General features: G+C 35.5%; 1 protein-coding gene across 1 annotated transcript in view; it reads right to left on the minus strand.

Annotated features, from left to right (window-relative positions):
* Positions 1 to 21236, minus strand: part of BRF1 (BRF1 RNA polymerase III transcription initiation factor subunit) — a 168554-nt gene that overhangs the window by 121699 nt on the left and 25619 nt on the right. Inside the window, exons 2-3 of the mRNA XM_027848972.1 lie at positions 17161 to 17241; positions 12162 to 12335 (exon numbers count right to left, since the gene is read on the minus strand). Of these exons, the coding sequence (XP_027704773.1) occupies positions 12162 to 12335; positions 17161 to 17241 (255 nt within the window). The remainder of the gene's footprint in view (positions 1 to 12161; positions 12336 to 17160; positions 17242 to 21236) is intronic.

Below are 21236 nucleotides of genomic sequence, written 5' to 3' on the forward strand. Positions count from 1 at the left end.
GGTTAATTCAATTAAAAAGAGAAAGAAGAAAACCATATTACCAGTATCAAAAATGAAAAGGGTAAATTCACCACCAATGAAGAAGAAACTAAAGCAATTATTAGGAGCTTGTTTGCTCAATTGTATGTCAATAAATCTGACAATCTAAGTGAAATGAATGAATATATACAAAAATATAAATTGCCTAGATTAAGAGAAGAGGAAATAGAATACTTAACACCATTTTAGAAAAAGAAATTGAATAAGCCATCAAACGAACTACCTTAAAAAAAATCCCCAGACCCAGATGGATTCACAAGTGAATTTTATCAAATGTTTAAAGAACAATTAATTCCAATACTACATGAAGTATTTGGGAAAACAGGGAAAGAGAAAAGAAGAAACTAATTCCCTGTTAGAAAAAGATTAGGAGTCAAGAAAAAAAGTCTTATTTTGCAACCTAAATCACTGGTCCTCTGAAATCATGGATGGTCATTGTACTGACTACAGACCTTATCCAAAGTTGCTTATCTTTACCATGTCATTGTTACCATATAAACTGTTCTAGTTCTGTTCACCATTAGTTTCTTAAAGTCCTCAAAATTGTTTTTATAGTAGTGATGTTATGTTTTAAATTGTTCTTCTGCTTGTGCTTCCTTTACTCTTTATCAGTTCATAAAAGTCTTTCCATGTCTCTTTGAAATGATGTATTTCCTCATTTCTTACAGAACAATAGAATTCCTTCATACTAATATGACAACTTATCAAGCCACTCCTTAATTAATGGGCGTCCGTTTAGTTTCTAGTTTTTTGACATCACAAAAGGAACCATTAAAAATATTTTTGTAAATATAGGACCTTTTCACATTTCTTTTCTCTCTTGTGGATAGGGGCCTTGAAGTTGTAAAGTTGGGTAAAATAGCATACATTCTTTGGTAACATTTTTTTTTTTTTATGGATAATTCAAAATTGCTTTCCAGCATAGTTGTTCCTATTCTCAGGTCCACCTATGTGCTTGTTGTCCCATAAACCCAGCAACACTTTCCATTTCCCTTTTTTGTCATCTTCGATAATTTGACAAGTGTTGAAGAAGTACCTCAGAATTGATTTAATTTGCATTTCTCTAATTAGTAATGATTTGAGGCATTTTTTCCCCCATACAGCTATACATAAACTGGGTTTCTTCCCTTGAGAACTGCTTATTTATATCCTTATATCCTTTATCAGTTGGGGAATGGCTCTTATTTCTATAAATTTGCATGAGTTCCTGAGAAATGAGAACTTTATCAGAGAAACTGGATGTAAAAAAGTTTTCCCTGGTGAAATGTTTGCCTTAGCTTTACTGGATGTGTATGTAAAAATATTTTAAATTTAATATAATCAAAATTATCCATTTTATCTTCTGTTTTCTTTATTCTTTGGTCATAAGATTTTCTTCTATCTATAAATCTAACAGGAATTATTTTCCATATTTCTCTCATTTGTTTACAATATGACCTCTTATATCTAGATCTTGAATCCATTTGGGACTATCTTAGCATAAAGTGTGAGGTCTAAAAGTGCTGGTCTAAATTTAATTTTTTTCTATACTACTGACCAGTTTTCCCAACAATTTTTGTTAAATACTAAGTCCTTATCACAGTAGCTGGGGTCTTGGTGTTTAACCAATACTACAATATGATAGGTATCTTCTGTATCTAATCTATTCCATTAGTTAATCTCTTTATTTTTTAACCAATTATAATTATTTTGAGAATTCATTATAGTATAGTTTGACAAACAGCACTAGTAGGCCCCCTGTTTCTATATCTTTTCATTATTTCCCTTGAGACAGACTTTTTAACTTTCATGAGTTATTTTTTCTAGTTCTGATAGTTTAGAATGGTACCAAATGGGTTAATTTGGGTAGTATTGCCATTTTTATTATCCTACCCATGAGCAAATAATATTTTTCAAATAATTTAGGTCAGCCTTCATTTCTATAAACAGTGGTTTATTTGTATATTATATATTATGTATTTATGCAGTTCCATAAATCTTGGTAGGTAAACTCCCAGGTGTTTTATATATTCTGTAGCTATTTTACATGGAAATTGTCTTTTTATCTCTTCCTGCTCAATCTTATCGGCATCCATAAAAATTCTAATGATTTCTATAGAGTTGTATCATGAATGTTTGCTGAATTTTTTTTTTACTTGATTGTGTGGGATTCTTAAAGGACATGATCATATTATCTGCAAAAAGTGATGGTTTTGTTGCTTCTTTCCTAGTCTCATTGTCACAGCAAACATATCTAGTACCATATCAAATAAAAGCGGTGAAAATGAACATTCATGTTTCATCTATGATTCCAATTGAAAGTTACATATAATACATAAATACATAAAGTTACATATAATGATGTCGACATTACATATAATGGTAGCTCTTGGTTTTAGATGTATACCATTTGTCATTTAAAGTAAAGATCTATTTATTACAATGTTTTCTAGTATTTTTAAACAGAGATGAATACTGCATTTTCACAAAATATTTTCTGTGCTTCAATTAATATATGATTTTTGTTCATTTTTGTCATTAATATGAAAGATGATGGTGGTGACAATGATGGTAATAATCGTAGTAATAATAATAATAATGTTTATAAACCAACTCTGCATTTCTGGTATGGAGCCAATCTGGACATATTAAATAATTATTGTGATATGTTGTTTTAGCCTTTTTGCTAACATTTTATTTAAAATTTTTTGTATTACTGTTTACTAGAGATATAGCTTAATAGTTTTCTATTTCTATTATATCTCTCCCTGGTTTATGTATCAAGACTGTATCTTATCATAGAAAGAATTTGGCAGAATTTTTTGGGGGGGCTATTTTTGCAGATTATGTAATACTGGAATTAGCATGTTCTTTGCATGTCTGATAGAAATCATTTGGAGAACCATCTGATCCTAGAGATTTTTCTTTGAAAGTTTATTTATGGCTTATTCAATTTCTTGTTCTGAAAATGAATTAAATTCTCTGTTATCCTGTTAATTTCAGTGTTTTATATTTTTGTAAACATTCTTAAATAAATACTTAAATAACCATATTTCAGAAAAAGAAATTAAACAAGCCATTAATGAACTCCCTAAAAAAAAATCTCTACGGCCAGATGGATTTACAAGTGAATTCTATCAAACATTTAAAAAACGATTAATTCCAACACTATATAAACTATTTGGGAAAACAGGTGAAGAAGGAGTCCTACCAATTTTTTTTTATGATACAAATATAGTGCTGATACCTAAACCAGGAACAGCCAAAACAGAAGAAGAAAATTACAGACCAACTTTTCTAATGAATATAGATGCAAAATTTTTAAATATTAGCAAAGAGATTATAGCAACATATCACAAGGATAATACATTATGACTATATAGGATTCATACCAGGAATGCAGGGAAAACTATCAGCATAACTGACCATATCAACAACAAAACTAACAGAAATCATATGATTACCTCAGTAGATGCAGAAAAAGCTTCTGACAAAATACAACACCCATTCCTATTAAAAACACTAGAGAAAATAGGAATAAAGGGAATTTTCCTTAAAATGATAAGCAGCATCTATCTAAAACCATCAGCAAGTATTATAAGTAATGGGAATAAGCTAGAAGCATTTCGAATAAGATTGGGGGTGAAACAAGGATGTTCATTATCACCATTATTATTCAATACTGTACTAGAAATGTTAGTTTTAGCAATAAGAGAAGAAAAAGAAATTGAATTAGCATAGGCAAAGAAGAAACAAAACTATCACTTTCTGCAAATGTTATGATACTGACTTAGAGAATCCTAGAGAATCAAGTAAAAAATTACTTAAAATAATAAATGAATTTAGCAAAGTTGCAGGATATAAAATAAACCTATGTAAGTCATCAGCATTTCTATATATTACTAACAAAGCCCAACAGCAAGAGATAGAAAGAGAAATTTCATTTAAAGTTACTGTAAATATTATAAAATATTTGGGAGTCTACCTGCCAAAACAAACCCAAGAACTATATCAACACAATTACAAAACACTTTTCACACAAATAAAGTCAGATCTAAATAATTGGAAAAATATCAGTTGCTCATGAGTAGTCTGAGCTAATATAATAAAAATGAGAATTCTACCTAAATTAATTCACTTATTCAGTGCCATACCAATCAAACCACCAAAATTTATTTCATAGAGCTAGAAAAAACAAAAATAAAATTCATCTGGAAGAACAAAAGGTCAAAAATATCAAGGGAATTAATGAAAAGAAATGCAAAGGAAGGTGGACTAGCTGTACCAGATCTTACAACTGTATCATAAAGCAACAATCATCAAGATTACTTGGTATTGGCTAAGAAATAGAGTGGTAGATCAGTGGAATAGGTTAGGTACACAAGACACAATAATCAATGACTATAGTAATCTACTGTTTGATAAGCCCAAAGACTCCAACTTCTGGGAAGAACTCACTATTTAACAAAAATGGTTGGGAAAACAATATGGTAGAAACTAGGCATAGACCAACATCTTACACCATATACCAAGTCAAAATGGGTACATGATTCAGATATAAAGGCTGATCCTATAAGCAAACTAGGAGAGTAAGGAATAGTTTACCTGTCAGATTTATGGAGAACAGAAGAATTTATGACCAAACAAGAAATAGAGAACATTATAAAATGCAAAATAGATAATTTTGATTACATTAAGTTGAAAAGTTTTAGCAAAACAAAGCCAATGCAACTAAAATTAGAAGGGAAGCAGAAAGCTGGGAAACAATTTTTTACAACCAGTGTCTCTGATAAAGGCCTCATTTCTAAGTATAGAGAGAACTGAGTCAAATTTATAAGAATACAAGTCATTCCCCAATTGATAAACAGTCAAAGATTTTGAACATGTAGTTTTCAGAGGAAGAAATTAAAGCTATCTATTCATATGAAAAAATGCTCTAAATCACTATTGATTGGAGAAATGCAAATCACGGCAGCTAGGTGGCGCAGTGGATAGAGCACCAGCCCTGGACTCAGGAGGACCTGAGTTTAAATCCGGCCTCAGACCAAACACTTGACACTTACTAGCTGTGTGACCCTGGGCAAGTCACTTAACCCCATTGCCTAACCAAAAAATAATAATAATAATAATAAAATAGAGAAATGCACATCAAAACAAATGAGGTACCACATCACACCTATCAGATTGGCTAACATGACAGAACAGGAAAATGATAAATGTTGGAGAAGATGTGGGAAAACCGGAACACTAATGCATTGCTGGTGGAGTAGTAAATTGATACAACTATTCTGGAGAGCAATCTGGAACTATGCCCAAAGGGCTATAAAAATGTGCATACCCTTTGACCCAGCAACACCACTTCTAGGTCTGTACCCCAAAGAGATCATAAAAATGGGAAAAGGACCCACATGCACAAAAATATTTATAGCAGCTTTTTTTGTGGTGGCCAAGAATTGGAAATTGAGGGAATGTCCATCAATTGGGGAATGGCTGAACAAGTTGGGGTAAATGAACATAATGGAATACTATTGCGCTCTAAGAAACAATGAGCAGGGAGGTTTCAGAAAAACATGGAAAGACTTACATGAACTGATGCTGAGCGAAGTGAGCAGAACCAGGAGAACATTATACACAATAACAGCCACGCTGTGTTTTAACTAACTTTGATAGACTTATCTCTTCCCAGCAATGCAAGGATCTAAGACAACTCCATAAGACTAATTATGGAAAATGCTATCCATATCCAGAGAAAGAACTATGGAGTCTGAATGCAAATCAAAGCATACTATTTGCTCTTTTTTTTTGTTTCTTCTTTCTTGTGGTTCCTCCCATTGGTTCTAATTCTTCTTTACAACATAACTAATGTGAAAATATGTTTAATACAAATGTATATGTATAGCCTATATCAAACTGCACGCCGTCTTGGGGAGGGGAAAAAATGGAAGTGAATGTTGAAAACTAAAAATAAATTAATGAATTAAAATAAAAGAATTTGACAAGAATTACTGGAAGACTTGGAAAGCAGACAAGCAGAAACAAGTTTGACCAACATCTTGGACAAAATTCTATAATAAATTCAAAATGAATACATTACCCAAATATTTAAGAACTTCTCATTAAAAAAAAAACAAGCAGCAGATCATGTATCTTTCAGGGCTATGGATAGTTTTTTGTCTGTTTTGTTCTATAACCCCCTTTACTAATTAAGGTCAGCATCTTCTGAACAACTTATAGTCTTAGTGGCCTGGGACACTAAGAGATTAAGTGACTTGCGTAGGTCCTATACATATTGCCCAGCCAATATGCACAAGAAGTGGAACTTGCACCCAGGTCTGCCACACTTCAAGGCCAGTTCTCTATCCACAACACCATGCTGCTTACTTATCCCTTATAACAAAGAATAAAGAAGAGAAAAAAAGAAAAGAAGTTCCAAAAAACTAAACAATATATTTAAAAAATCTAATGTTATACATAGTCTTCCATATCTATAGTTACTGACTACCATAAAGAAGTGGGGGGAAAGCGTCTTCTCATTTCTTCTTTGGAACCAAGCCTGGTCATTTTAAATGCATAGCTTTATTTCCCATTTTATCTCTTCCCTACTCCTTCTCAAGCAGCTATTCCTTTCAAGTCCCTATACCAATGAAATCACAAGTTCTAACTATACCCCCAAGGAATGGTTCTCTGGGAAGGAACAGAATGAAAAATACAATGGGAAATGGAGGTGATAAAAAAAAAGATATTAATAAAAATTCATTTAAAAAGAAATAAAAGGGCAGCTAGGTGGCGCAGTAGACAGAGCACCACCCCTGAAGTCAGGAGGACCTGAGTTCAAATCCGGCCTCAGACCAAACACTTCACACTTACTAGCTGTGTGACCCTGGGCAAGTCACTTAACCCCAATTGACTAAAAATTAAAAAAGAAAAGAAAAGAAAAAAAAGAAATAAAGTTTCCTGCCACTGCAAAAAGTTTGAGAACTAGTCTAATATACCATATGCTGTCTTCCTGAAAAGAAATAAATTGGTCTTTACTTATTTTGGCAAAAAGTCAATAGTTTACTCATATGAGAAATAGGAAAGAAAAATCACTAAACCCATGAATTATGCTTAAAGTTCTGTTCCCAAATATAACTGTAATTTGAGCAAAAATCTTTCTATCTTCATTTGGTCTTAGACAAGTTAATAAGTATTGCATAAATCTTCACTTTAGTATTTATGAAAGACCAACACCACCACCACCTTAATATTTAATCCTAGACTTCTGATATTCAAACATACTTTAGGAATCACAAATGCATTTTAAAGTTATGAATGGCTGCAATCAGGCAAAAAGTTTCTCTTAAACTCTTACCTCTAGGTAAATTGTAGCATGACATATAAATATACCTTCTTCTCCACTACAGACACTGGGCAATATATTTATTCTTTAATCACAATATATATAAAAAATAGATATAAAAAATAAATTCTATTAAAGTCCTTCTAAGAGACATAATCAAGGCATGATGATGCTAAACAGATTCAGAAAGATTATGCTACCCTGGGCAAGTCACTTGACCTTGACTGCCTCACCAAAAAAAGGAAAAAAAAAACAGAAAAAAAGAAAGACTATGCTAGCCAATTACAAGCTCTGACAGGTACCACCAAATTGTAAATATTTTGAGTATGAGTCTGGCAACAAGGTGTATGACTGCCATAAAAAGCGAAACCTAGTTCAACCCACAACAGTTTATAACCATCAGGTAAACATTTTTTTTTTCAGGAACATAAACTCAGGAAGACAGGAAGCACAAAGACATTGCTATCTACATTACCAGCTGAGATCCATAGGATGAAATCATTGGTCCTTAAAGAAATGAAATATTTTTTAAATTAGTGCAATTTTTTTCTTACAACTGATGCCACATAAGTCATGACTCACTAACAAAATTCTTTGGCATATAACCTGCTCATGGAAGAAATATCTCCAGAATAAAAACCGTGCACATTGAAGGGAAGAAGCCCAGGCCAAGAGTCATGAAAATTCAGTTTATAGATTATGGGAAGTGAAGGTAAAAGGTATTTTAAGATTCTAGTCTAACCTCCTCTCATTTTTACAAATCAGGAAAATGAAGTCCAGAAAGTTTAAGTGATCTAAAGTTACCTGGATAATTTTTTTTTAAAGTGCTGGGATTTGAACCCAGGGTCATTTGGCTATATAAATCCGGTGCTTTTCCCTCCCTTAGGTCTGATATGGCAGAAAATGATGACCTTTGCCAGCAGATTTTTAGATGTGTAAAAAGAAAAGGGATGTTTTCTAATGTCCCTTTCAGTTTTAAGTCCTATAATCCTATCATGAGGTTCTAAAGTTCCTTCTAGATCTCTAAGGAGATTAGAGATATTATTTTGGAATAAGTCCAAAGATCTAAAAATAGGCACAATAAATTCCTTTTGAAGCTCAAAATACTGTAACAGCCCCACCTTCTGGCTGTTTGCTTGAATTTTATTTAATTTCTCTTAAATCCCTTGCCAGTTTGTCAAAAGCTTTCTTTCCACCACTGCCTCTCATGTGGAAGGCCTCAGAAATCAGTTTGGTCACAGAACTTTTACTCTTTAAAAAGACACTACACAGAAGTCATTTTTATTTATAGTATCATCTTAGTTAAAATGGTTGACTTAAAAGTTTTGATCCAAAATGTTTATCCCATCTCTTAAATGTTTATCTCTTTTCTAAGAAGGAGAGACGGGAGCAGCTAGGTGGCACAGTAGATAGAGCTCTGACCTTGGAGTCAGGAGGACCTAAGCTCAAATCCGGCTCTCAGACACTTGACACTTACTAGCTGTGTGACCCTGGGCAAGTCACTTAACCTTTTCAGTAAGGCAACCTTAATGATTGCCTCACAAAAACAAAACAAAACAAAAAAGGAATGGAAACTTATCTGACGGAAGATGTAATTCATAATACACTTGGCCTCTTACTCATTTTTACCCAATACATAATGACTTTTAATGACTTGTAACCTTTCTAAGAGAAAGTATTTCAGTATTTTTCCAAGTAAGAAAGTTATAACTTCTACGGCATTTTATAGATTCTAGGGTTGGGCTTTTCCTTTTTTAACTAGGTCGCAGACTAATCATTTATTAGTTTAGGGGCACTTCACCAGTCTTCCTGAAAATGACTAAAAATTATGACTATTAGAAATTACAGTAATCAATCATAATGTACCTGAAATACCTCATTGGAAAATCTAGCCATGCAACAAATGAACAAAATGGTGCCTGTAGATAGTACTACTTAAAGTCAAATCTGCTAATCTTACCATTGCACCAGATCAGTCCATACTTCTTGAAACTTTTCTTTCCAACCTGTATATTGTCCTAGTAAGGAAGGTTTTGAGCCAAACTATGTTTGTAATTCCTTATTCATAGAGCTGTGACAAGAGAATCTCTACAAGCAGGTGGACAAAGTGAAGTTGAACAGAATGGCTAAAGATCTGGGTGAGCTCCCTCATTCGTGACCATCACATCCCAAACTTTAAAGAAAGGTTATGATAATTCCCTTTAAGTGCAGTGATTTGCCTTCAGAGATCTACAGTTGGAAGATCTACAAATATTGTCAAAAATAGAATTCATCCTTCTCTGAAATAGACTTTGAAGGAATTTGTTTCACTTCTATTCAATAGCTATCTCATATTCTGTTTCAATATGGCTTTTCAAAGTTATGTTGAAACAACCTAGAGTGTTATTCTTAGTAACTATATAAAAATTTTTTAATAATTATGTAAAAAAAGTAGTACAGAAAGTAGTAAAACAGAATGCACAGAAAGCCAGCCACACAACCTGGAAAACCTGGGTTTAAGTCCTGCCTCTTACACATGTTGGCTATGTGACCCAGGGCAAGTCCTTACATGCTGCAAGTTTCTGTCCTGGGTCTGGGTCTGAGCAATATTAGATAGTTGCTAGACTCTGTATCAGCCATGAGAAACTTTTGACACTTCAGAGGGACAATAACTGCAAGTTTTCCATTGTTATGGGATTCCTGTCCTGGTTATTTGTCTGCAGAGTTTAGACTGGGATAGAAGCTGGAACTGAGACCTAACCTTCTCCTGGGTTCTGAGCTACACCACTACTGCATGCATCTGACCTTTCTCCTCTCTTGGTACAAAGCCCTGGAACTTCAACAGTTTCTTACCCTGGACCATAACTTCTGGGCACATGTCCTCTCTTCAATCCACCCTGGATCTATAATCCAGTACTAGGTTATGGGTCCCAAAGCTGCCAGATGGCAACTGCTCTTGTCCTAGTGCCCAGCTATGAGTCTGGGTTCTCTTCTTGCCCTGGTACACAACTTCTCCCTTTGTACGAATGCTCTGAGATGCCACACTCCTGGCCAGACCCCACCTCCATTTCCCCTCTCTACAAATCTTGTTCTCTGTCTCCTATGCCTATTTGGGCTAGAAAAGTGACTGTTGCATGTTTTGAATTTATTTATCAGAATTTGGTCTGGTATATTTTGTAGATTTTTCTGGAAGTATTGGGGGTGGGGGAGAGGGCAGCACGAAGGTGGGGGGTGTAGGAGAGAAGCTCATGGTATTTCTTCCTGCAACTAAACCATCTTGATTCTGCTCCCCACTGGTACCACCATCTTGGCTATCCCCCACTGGTAACTTTGAAGAGTAAAGAGAGGAGGTCATGCGAAACAAGGAAATTGAGTAGCTGTGACATAGAGTGTTTGAGGGAGTATCAATATGTATACTCAAGTCCCCTACTATGAGGGCAGAATATGGGGAGAAAAGAAAGACTGTGCACTAGACACTGAACTTGTTGAGAAATAAAGGGAGTATCCTGGAGATCAGTAGACAACAAATACCAAAATTCTGATTGGGTGGTAGATGGACTGAGTGAACCTCAAAGGAGGAGAGATCACTGAATGATAGTGGTAGAAGAACATGGAAGTGGTAGTGGGGAGAAAGTGAAAAGTTCAGCCAGTGCTTGAGAGGGAGGCTAGGGACATCTGTGTCATCAGGAAGGACCTAGGCTTCAGTGAGAGCCAAAAGACAGAATGAGTGGGAAAGGAAACAGTTTAAGATGAAATCAAATTTGTTGTCAATGAAGTATGTATTCTAGAGAGCACAGTAGAAGTGATGGGCAGTTTTAGAGTGGGATACTGGTGGGGGAGTAATGAAGGAAATGAGTATAAGGGAACAGGTAATGAGGGATGGAGAATGGAGAGGTGATATTGGAAACTGACTATTCTGCAGTATAATTCTTCTCTAGTCACCATAATCTTAAAAAGGATGATAGTTAGAAGAGACCTGAGAGATCATCAAGGTTAGCTGATAACATCTTTTGTGTCATGGACCACCGCCTTTTGTAGTCTGGAGAGACCTATGGACCCTTTTCAAAATGTTTTAAAACACATAAAATAAGATACATTGTATTACAAAGGAAACCAATTCTACTCAATTGTACTTACAGCATATAGTATACCAAGTGACTGACTAATTGAAGTACAGTTATCAAAATATTTTACAAAGCAAGTTCAGCGGCTCAAGGTTGAGAATCTCCTTGAACCTTCTCATTATACAAATTAGGAAAAAGAGACCTAGAAAATGTAAATGAATTGTCCAAAGTCACTCTGCTAGTGAGTGTCACAGCCAGGATTTTAACCCAGATCCTCTGCTCCCAAATCCAATTTCAACTTTGTGCATCATATCAATAATCTATAAAACATCTGCCACTGGGAGAGGACTAGGGAAAACAATGTGCATATATTCTGGATTTTAGACATTAACAGACTACTGTTCTCCTTTTAGAACTCCTAGACAAGTAGATTTTCATCTTCATAATTATACGTATTTCATTGAAATACTATATCAAATTGAGAATCAGAGAATCTCAAAATTCTAGAAATGGAAGGAATCTCAGAGGTTATCATATCCAATCCATAAATGAATAGGAATTCTCTATAAGATAATAACAAGTAGTCATCCAGTCTCTACTAGAAGACCTCCAGGCAAAGGGAAAATATGAGACCTGAGATTCAATTTTCATTTACGGATAACTAAAAAGTAATTTTAATTGGGGTAGTCAGTGTTTGTGAAAAAGTTATTGAAAAACCAAAAGAAAGAAAGACAAGTAATATTATGCAACTAAAAGGATACGAGGTGTTCCTTCGGTGCGGCAAACCAAGTAAAGACATGCAGCAATGACATGTGCCATTTTTCTCCCACGTGTAAGATGCTTGCTCACTGCCATCTTGAAGAAGTTAAATGCTGTATCAAGGCAATGCTGATTTAATTGTAACTGATTTCCCAAGTGATGAATCTGACGCTTGCCTAGAAAATATGTTAAAAAAAAAATAGAAAACATAATTTTGCATCTAACTCATCACAATTTTATTGAAAAAGCTTAAGATTTTGGGCCAATTTAATTTTCAAAAGAGATGTGACCAATCCAACAATTAAGATCTAAGAATAAAATACATCTTCTGAACTTATGTAAAATTTTACAAGTTTTTACGTCAAATCACATTTTAACATACTTAATAACTGCAAGTGGTATTTGTAATGTTCTGCACTCAGAGTTCCCTACTTCTGCAATGAAAGGAGGAAGGTGCCTTTTTTCATTTTTTAATGGATAATGACTTGGTCACTATAATTACAGAGCACTGAGTTTTACAGTTACTGTTTTTCTTCCCATTTACATAGGACCTATTCTGTATGCTGTTTTCCTGCTTCTCCTAATTTCACTTTGCATCAGTTCATTTGTGTCTACCCATGCTTCTCTGAATTTTTCTTACAGTACAGTAATGTTAAATTCATGTCAACAATTATATTATTAACACAATTCAATTAGCCATTCTCCAATTGATGAGCATCTACTTTATTTCTGTTGTTGTTTAGTCATTCAGTTGTGTCTGACTCTTTGTGACTCTGCAGCATACCAGGCCCTTCTATCCATCACTATCTCTCAAAGTCTATCCAAGTTCATGATTGTTGTTTCCATGATACTATCTATCCATCTCATCCTCTTCTCCTTTTGACTTCAATCTTTCCCAACACCAAGGACTTTTCCAATGAGTCCCATCCTTTCATTATGTGGCCAAAGTATCTATTTGATCTTCCAATAAATAATCTGAATGAAATTCTTTAAGAATTGACTTATTTGATCTCTTTGCTGTCCTAGGGACTCTCAAAAGTCTTCCTCAGCACCACAACTGGAAAGCGTCAATTCTGAGGCGCTCAGCTTTCTTTACAATTCAACTCTCACAGCCACACACTACTACTGCAAAAAGCTATCTTTGACTACACAGAATTTTGTCAGCAAGGCGATATCTCTTTTTTTTTAATGTGCTGTCCAGATTTGCCATAGTTTTTCTTCCAAAGAGTATGCATCTTAATTTCATGGCTGTAATTGCTGTCTGCAGCAATCTTTGAGCTGTGCCAGGAAGTAATGGTATCAGTTGAGAAAATACTAATTTTTTTGATGTTAAGTTTCAAGCCAGAGGTAGTCCTTCATCTTGCCAAAGCTAACCTCTTCATAGACCTTTGATCCTTTCATCTCTTGTCCTGTCTAGTAGATTTACCAAACTATCATTCCCAATTTGTAATCTTTGATCTCTCCCTATCCTATCTACTGGCTCTTTCCCTGCCTGCCTACAAATGTGCCCATGTGTCTCCCATCTTCAAGAAACTCTCACTAGATCCCACTATCACCGTAACTATTGGCTTTCTCTCCACTTCTCACTTATCTCTTTGAGATAAACTTTTACACTAGGTGATTCAACTTCCTCTCCTTGTACTCTTCTAAAACCTCTGCAATCTGGCATCTAGCTTCATCATTCAATTGAAACTGCTTTCTCCAAAGTTACCAAAGATCTCCTAATTATCAAAACTAATGGCTATTCCTCAATCTCCATCCCTTTGGACCCTTCTGCAGCATCTGACATAGTGGTCCACCTCCTCCTGGAAATTCTCTTTTCTAGTTTTGGGTTTTTTTTTTGACATCCCAGTCTCCCAGTTTTCCTCTGACCCTGTCTGACCATTCCTCCTCCATCTCCTTTGTTAGATCTTCACCCATGTCATTGTCAAAACCCTCTTCTTTTTCTTCCTTTATACTCTCTTACTTGGTGATTTCATCAATTCCCCTAAGTCCAATGATTATCTTTATGCAAAGGATTTCCAGAGATATATCTATATCTATATCTATATGATTATATAAATCTGATTCTAGTCTCTTTCCTAAGTTCTAGTCTTGTATCACCAACTGTCTATCTAATATTTGAACAGGTGTCCTATAGGCACCTTAAGCTCACTAAATCCAAAATAAAACTCACTATTTTCCTCCCCCCAACTTCTCCCTCTTCCAAACATTTCATATAACTGTTGAGAGCATCAATAACCTTTTTGTGTGCCAGGTGCTCAACCTTTGTGTCATCCTTGACTCCTCAGTCAGTTACAAAAACTCTCATATATTCAACAGCTCAATCTTACAAAGCCACCAAAATGACTTTCCTAAAGCATAGGTCTGACTACATCATGCCCCTACTCAGTAAGCTACAGTGCTTTCCTATTACCTCCAAAATCAAATATAAAACATTTGATTTGGTATTTAAAGCTCTTTATAACCTGGTACATCCTACTTTCCAGTTTTTTAGTTGTTTGTTGTTTGTTTGTTTTTATGTATTGTTCCTCCCACTACAGGCATTCCATGACTCAACCATACTGGCCTACTTGATACAACTCACATATTCTGCTTCATCTCCTATCTCTGTGCCTTTTCACTGGCTTTCCCTAATGCCTTCTTTACTTCCACCTCTAAAAATCCCTGGCTTCAAGATTCATCTAAAATACTACTTCTGCAAGGAGGCTTTTCTGTGGCCCTCCAGTTTTAAGTGCCTTCCTTCTAAGGTTATTTTCTGTGTACATTGTATGTATCCACCTATATACATGTTATCTCTCCCTAGAATATAAGCTATTTTAGTGGGGTTGTTTTTACTTTTTCTTTGTATCTCCAGTACTTAGCACATATCTCTTATTATTGATTTTGAGCAATCTTTCAAATGGTTCTTCAAAGTTTGTAATTTTTTGTTTGAGAATTGTTTGTTCACATGCACTCACTGATTATTCATTGGTGAGTGACTTTTGGTATTACATATATTTTTAATTCTTTATATAACTTAGATAACAGACTCTTTGGGATAAAGACTCTGTTCCAATAAACTTTTCTTCCTTAGCCTAGTTGAGCTGATTTTACACATGCAAAAGCTTTTCAATCTCATGTAACTGAAATTATCTATTTTATCTCCTGTGAACACCTCTCTATTCTTTGGCTAACAATCCACCGAGCCATAGAAAGGTACCTGATCAATCTGTCATTTTGATTTTTATGATGTGACTTTTAATAGTTAGGTCAAATATCTGCTTTGTATTTACAGTGCTATGTGAAAAGCATTTATTAAACACTTACTATTTACCAAGCACTGTGCTGAGTATTGAGGATACAAATAAAAATGCAAGTAAAGACAGTCCCTGCCCTTAAGGAGCTTATGTTTTAATAGGGAGAGACATATGTGGTATAAAGTATAAGTCTAAAACTAATTTCTGCCAAACAACTCTGCAGCTTACCCAATAGCATTTTTGAAAAATGGGGCTCCTGGGACAACTAGGTGGCGCAGTGGATAGAGCACCGGCCCTGAAGTCAGGAAGATCTGAGTTCAAATCTGGCCTCAGACCAAACACTTAACACTTACTAGCTATATGACCCTGGGCAAGTCACTTTAACCCCAACTGCCTTAAAAAAAAAAAATGGGGCTCCTTCTGAAAACAATTTTGTTCCCAAGTTATCAAACGGGTCATTGAATTCAATTGCTCCCAATTCCTCCTTTTTCAGTCTGTTCTACTGATCTTCTTTTTAATTTTTTTAGACCATAAATGCTTTAAAATATATAAGGTCTGGAAATGTTATACTCCATTCATTCCCACTTTATTTTATTGACTCCCTAAAGACTCTAAATCCCATTATTCTTCCAAATTAATTTTATTATTTTTATCTAATTCTATGAAGTATTCCTTTGGCAGTTTGATTGGAATAGCACTAAATCTGTTCATTAATTTGGACAGTACAATTAGATGGATTCAGGACTGGTTGAATGACCAATGCAAAATGATGGGATTCTGATTTCTGCCTAGTCTTTTGCCCAGCAATAGCAGATACCCCAGGAATGGAAGGGGAAGGGTGGGGGGGTGTGTGTGTGTGTGTGTGTGTGTGTGTGTGTGTGTGTGTGTTTGGCAGGGGAAGGGGGTTTGAGTCTTTCTTTTAACAGCTTACTAAGCAATGGCCTTGGGGTTTCATACATATAATGATTAGATCTTGTGCAAACAGCTTTTATAATTCCTGGAATTGTTTTTCTTGCCAAAAGACCCATTCATAGAATTGTTTTTCTTGCTAAAAGACCCTAACCCCCAACCATGTGTAAAACCCACATCTGCACTCATGCCCCCAATGCTGCCCCCCATCAGGAAATGCAAGAACTTGCATGATCTGCACCATCAGCTCATGGCAAACTGCCCGGAATTCATGTATAAATATGCCTCTTTTAGTTCTGTATGCTGCTAGTCCTTTAAGGACTAAGCCCACCCTGTTTTGTGCAATAAATCTTGTTCTGACAAAGAGACAAACTTGCTCTCTGAGATTCTTTTCTGAGCGACCCCAAATCTAACCAACATACCATCCCTCCTCGTCACAAAAGAATAATTATTAATGATTTCATGTCAAGTTTTTAGTCTCTGTCTGCACATTGCACAGGGATCTTTTGAAAAAAAAAGACTTTGTAAGCTATAATCAGCTATATTATCTAATATTTAAGCAAATGTTAATTTAAAAGGGTCAAACACCTTAAGGCATACCTTTTCAGAAAGAGAATATATATGCAACAATGGGCAACCCCTAATTATCCACAATGATATTGTGAATATTTTTATGATATTTTTAGAAGAAATAATTCACAGCTACCAACCTACTGGGTCAATTGTCCACATTTTGCTACTATCAAAACCAATACTCTCCTCCACTAGCACATATAAATAATAGGAGTTCACTCCACTACAGTATCTTAACATTAATACAAATATAGCACCCAAATTCAAGAGGAACAAGTACCATTCTGAAGAGTCTGAGCTCTGGATTCCTTTCCCAGGTTCACATGGAAGCCTCCTCCTACTGATGGAATTTTGCCTGCACCTATAAACATAGAAATTAGAAGAAATTATTGAAGACATAAGATACTCTGTAATTTCAGTGCTATGATTTTTCTATTACATATGGCCCAATATTCTCTTAAACCACAAACAAAAGGCTGTTGTTCAGTCATTTTAGTCGTGTCCAACTTTTTGTGACCCCATTTGGAGTTTTCCTGGCAAAGATATTGGAGTGGTTTGCCATTTCCTTCTACAGCACATTTTACAGATGAGGAAACTGAGGCAACTGTGTGTTCTGGGTCACACAACTGGTAAGTGTCTGAAGCCAGATTTGAATTCAGGAAGATAAGTCTTCCTGACTCCAGGCCCAACACTATACACTTTGCTGCCTATAAAGGTAAAATAAAAGGTAGTTTGTAAAATCATCTACCAAATAATCCAGATTAATCCAGGTACCATAAGCCCCATTAACTGGAAGATGAGTTTCTCCATTCTCAAAAAGAGCCCACTTGGGAAAAGCTGTTAGGAAATGACTTTTAATATGGTCGTTCAGATTTGGAGGTAGAGACTTAACTTGAACCTCGGCCTTCTAATTCCTAGTCCAATATTTTTTCTATACCACGCCATCTGGTGCCATCTGGTGTTCTCTCTTTCTCTCTCTCTCTCTCTCTCTCTCTCTCACACACACACACACACACACACACACACACACACACACACACACACATACAGAGTCACCATGGAATGGGGGAAGAAAAAGAAGTGCTTCTAAAAGACTGGTTTTAAAAAAAAAATCATACTTAGGGGCAGCTAGGTGGCACAATGGATAGAGCACCTGCCCTGAAGTCAGGAGGACCTGAGTTCAAATCCAGCCTCAGACCAAACACTTAACACTTACTAGCTGTGTGACCCTCGGCAAGTCACTTAACCCCAATTGCCTAAAAATAAAATTTAAAAAAAAATCATACCTAACTCTAATTCTATCCCTTACTCTCCACTACTCAAATACTTTGATGGCATTTGTAGTTGTACACAAAATAAAATGCAAACTCTTTACCCTATAATTAAAGGTCTACAATAGAATCCTTATCTTTTCAGCTTTGTCTCCCACCACTGTGCTCCTCAATAAAATCTCTCTAATCTAATCAAACTAGTCTACTACATAGTTTCCAGAATTATAAATGCATTTATAGGATAACAGGATTTGAGTTGAAAGATGGAATTTTATATATCACCTCCTTCAGGTATCAAAGGCACCTATGCCAGGTGTTTAGGCAACCTAACTGTAAAACTCAATGCTCAAGAATTAAATAAAAATGTAACAAGGAAATGTTTAACAAAATGAAATATAACAAAACATAGATAATGTTAATTTGTGGTTTTCTAAGTCAACATGTAGCCCACAGGGATCTGTTTCTATTTGACTCTGACACCACTGATCTAGGCCATAGCCCAAATTTTTATAGATGAGGAAACTAATATGCGTAGATGTCAATTTATTTACCCATGTCACATAAATGTTAAGTAGAAGGTACAGTATTTAAATGTAGCATGTTGTTCAGTCACTTTCCATTGTGTCTGACTCTTCATGACCCCTTTCAGGGTTTTCTAGGTAAAGATACTGGAGTGGTTTGCATTTCCATTTCCAGTTCATTTTATAACATGCAGAAACTGAGGCAAACAGGATTAAATGACTTCCCTTGAGTCACACAACTAGTAAGTGTTTGAGGCCATATTTGAATTCAGGAAGACGAGTTTTCTTGACCTCAGGCCTGGTACTCCATCCACTGTACCACCTAGCTGCCCCCAAAACATTGTATATAATAACAGTTCATGGATTTGTATCCTTCATTTTTGTTGTCCAGTCATTTCAGTCATGTCTGACTCTTCATGAGTCATTGGGGTTTTCTTGGCAAAGGTACTGCAGTGGTTTACCATTTCCTTCTACCCAAGGTATCTGACTCCAAATCCAACATTTCCACTCTCCTACACAATATCACTCCTACCTAAAATCCCTTCCCACTTTCCTTCTACCTGCAGGGATGGGTGAAAACAGAAAAAATACAAACATTGTTCACTGAAAGAATCCCCCATATAGAAAACTCCCAGAAATTTCAAAGACAAAATACAAAAATTCCAAGGCAAAGAAGAAATAACTACAAGCAGCCAGAAAGAAAGAATGCAATTACTAAGGAACCTACATCAGGATGACACAAGAACTGGCAGCAACTACTCTAAAGGAGACGGTATCTTGCAATATGATATTATAAAAGGCAAAAGATAAAGGCTAAAATCAATGATAACTAATCCAGCAAGATGAAGTGCAATCTAATGGAAAATTAATGGAAAGTCAAATGGAAAAAATAAAGCCTTAATGGAATAAATAAAGCCTTAATGGAACAGAAGACATTTAAACATTCCTGATAAAAAGATCAGAGCTGAGTAGAAACTTTCACAGGATTACGATAGATTTAGAGCTGGAAGAAACCTTCAGAGACCATATAATGCAACCCCCTCTTTTCAGAGACAAAGAAAGAGAGATTTGGTGATGTGCCCAAAATCTAACAGGTAAAAGTAAAAGAGTGAGAATTTGAACCTATATCAGTGGGTCCTTTAACTTCAAATCTAGAATACTTTCCACTAAAAGACAAATATAGGAGTCAAAAGAAACCTAGAAGGTAAATGCATTTGAGCAATTGGAAAAGATGAAACAATAAAGTGTTTATAGTCCAATAAGAGGAGACGATTTAAGTGTTGCATCAGAAACTGAGTATCTTCAAGGGTCATAGAAAGTGTTATGTAAGACTAATGTAGAGGTGATGCCAACACTAGGCACATAGCCCTCAGAGAACAAAGATAGAGGGAAAGGACCCATAGGTACAAAAATATTTTGTTAATTTTCCTTCCCCCCACCCCCAGGCAATTGGGGTTAAGTGCCTTGGGCAAGTGCCCAAGGTCACACAGCTAGTAAGTGTCAAGCGTTTGGTCTAAGACTAAATTTGAACTCAGGTCCTCCTGACTACAGAGCCGGTGCTCTCTCTACTTTGCCACCTAGCTGCCCCACAAAAAATATTTTTTAACAGTACTTTTGTTGCAGTAAAAAAAAAACAGAACCAAAGGGATGTCCATTAATAGGACAGCAGCTATATAAATTATGTTATATGAATATAATGGAATACTATTGAGACATATGAAATAATAAAAATGACAAACTGAGAGAGACCAGAGAAGACTTGAATAAACTGATGCAGAGAAGTGAGCAGAAGCAGAACACAATGACTCTGACAACATTATAAAAGAAAAAAAAGCTTTAAAGGTCTTAAAAACTCTAATCCAGGCAACAACTGACCATGATTCCAGAAGATTTATGGTGAAGCATGCCTCTCAGCTCTTGGTGTAAAAATAATGGACTGTAGGTGCAGAATGAGACATATATTTTCACACAAGACCAATACAACACAAATTTCTTGGAGGACGGAAAAGAGGAAGGTGAGGCATGGCTCAGAAAAGAAGGGGTAACTGGAAAAAGGCTTCCAAGACACCAAGCACAGCTGAACTTCAATTCAGACGCTGAAAGATTTAGCAGACCAGATTGGTAAACTACTATCTATGATTATCTAAGACAGTATGGATAACAGGAGAGGTACTACCAGACAAGAAGAGCAAATATCCAGCAATCAAAACAGGTAGAATGAGGTGAACAGTGTCACGAAAACCTAGAGAGAAGAGAGTATTAAGAAGAGGGTGATCAACAGTTTCAAAGGTTGCAAAGAGGTAAAGAAAGATGAGGACTAAGAAAAGATCGTTGGATTTGGCAATTAAGAGATCATTTGTAACTTTGGAGACAGCGGTTTCAGTTGAGTAAGACCTCTCGAGGTATTTAACCACAAAAGGGAAGAGAGAGAGTGATCATGAGCTTCCTGGGAAAAAGCACATCAAGTGATGGTTTTTTAAAGATGGGAGAGACATGGATATTTTTGTATCAGTAAAAGGTGTAACCACTTGAGAGGGAGAGAGAAGGAGAGAGAGAGAGAGAGA

This window comes from Vombatus ursinus, unplaced genomic scaffold, assembly GCF_900497805.2.
Source record: "Vombatus ursinus unplaced genomic scaffold, bare-nosed wombat genome assembly UNPS02007284.1, whole genome shotgun sequence".
Classification (NCBI taxonomy): domain Eukaryota; kingdom Metazoa; phylum Chordata; class Mammalia; order Diprotodontia; family Vombatidae; genus Vombatus; species Vombatus ursinus.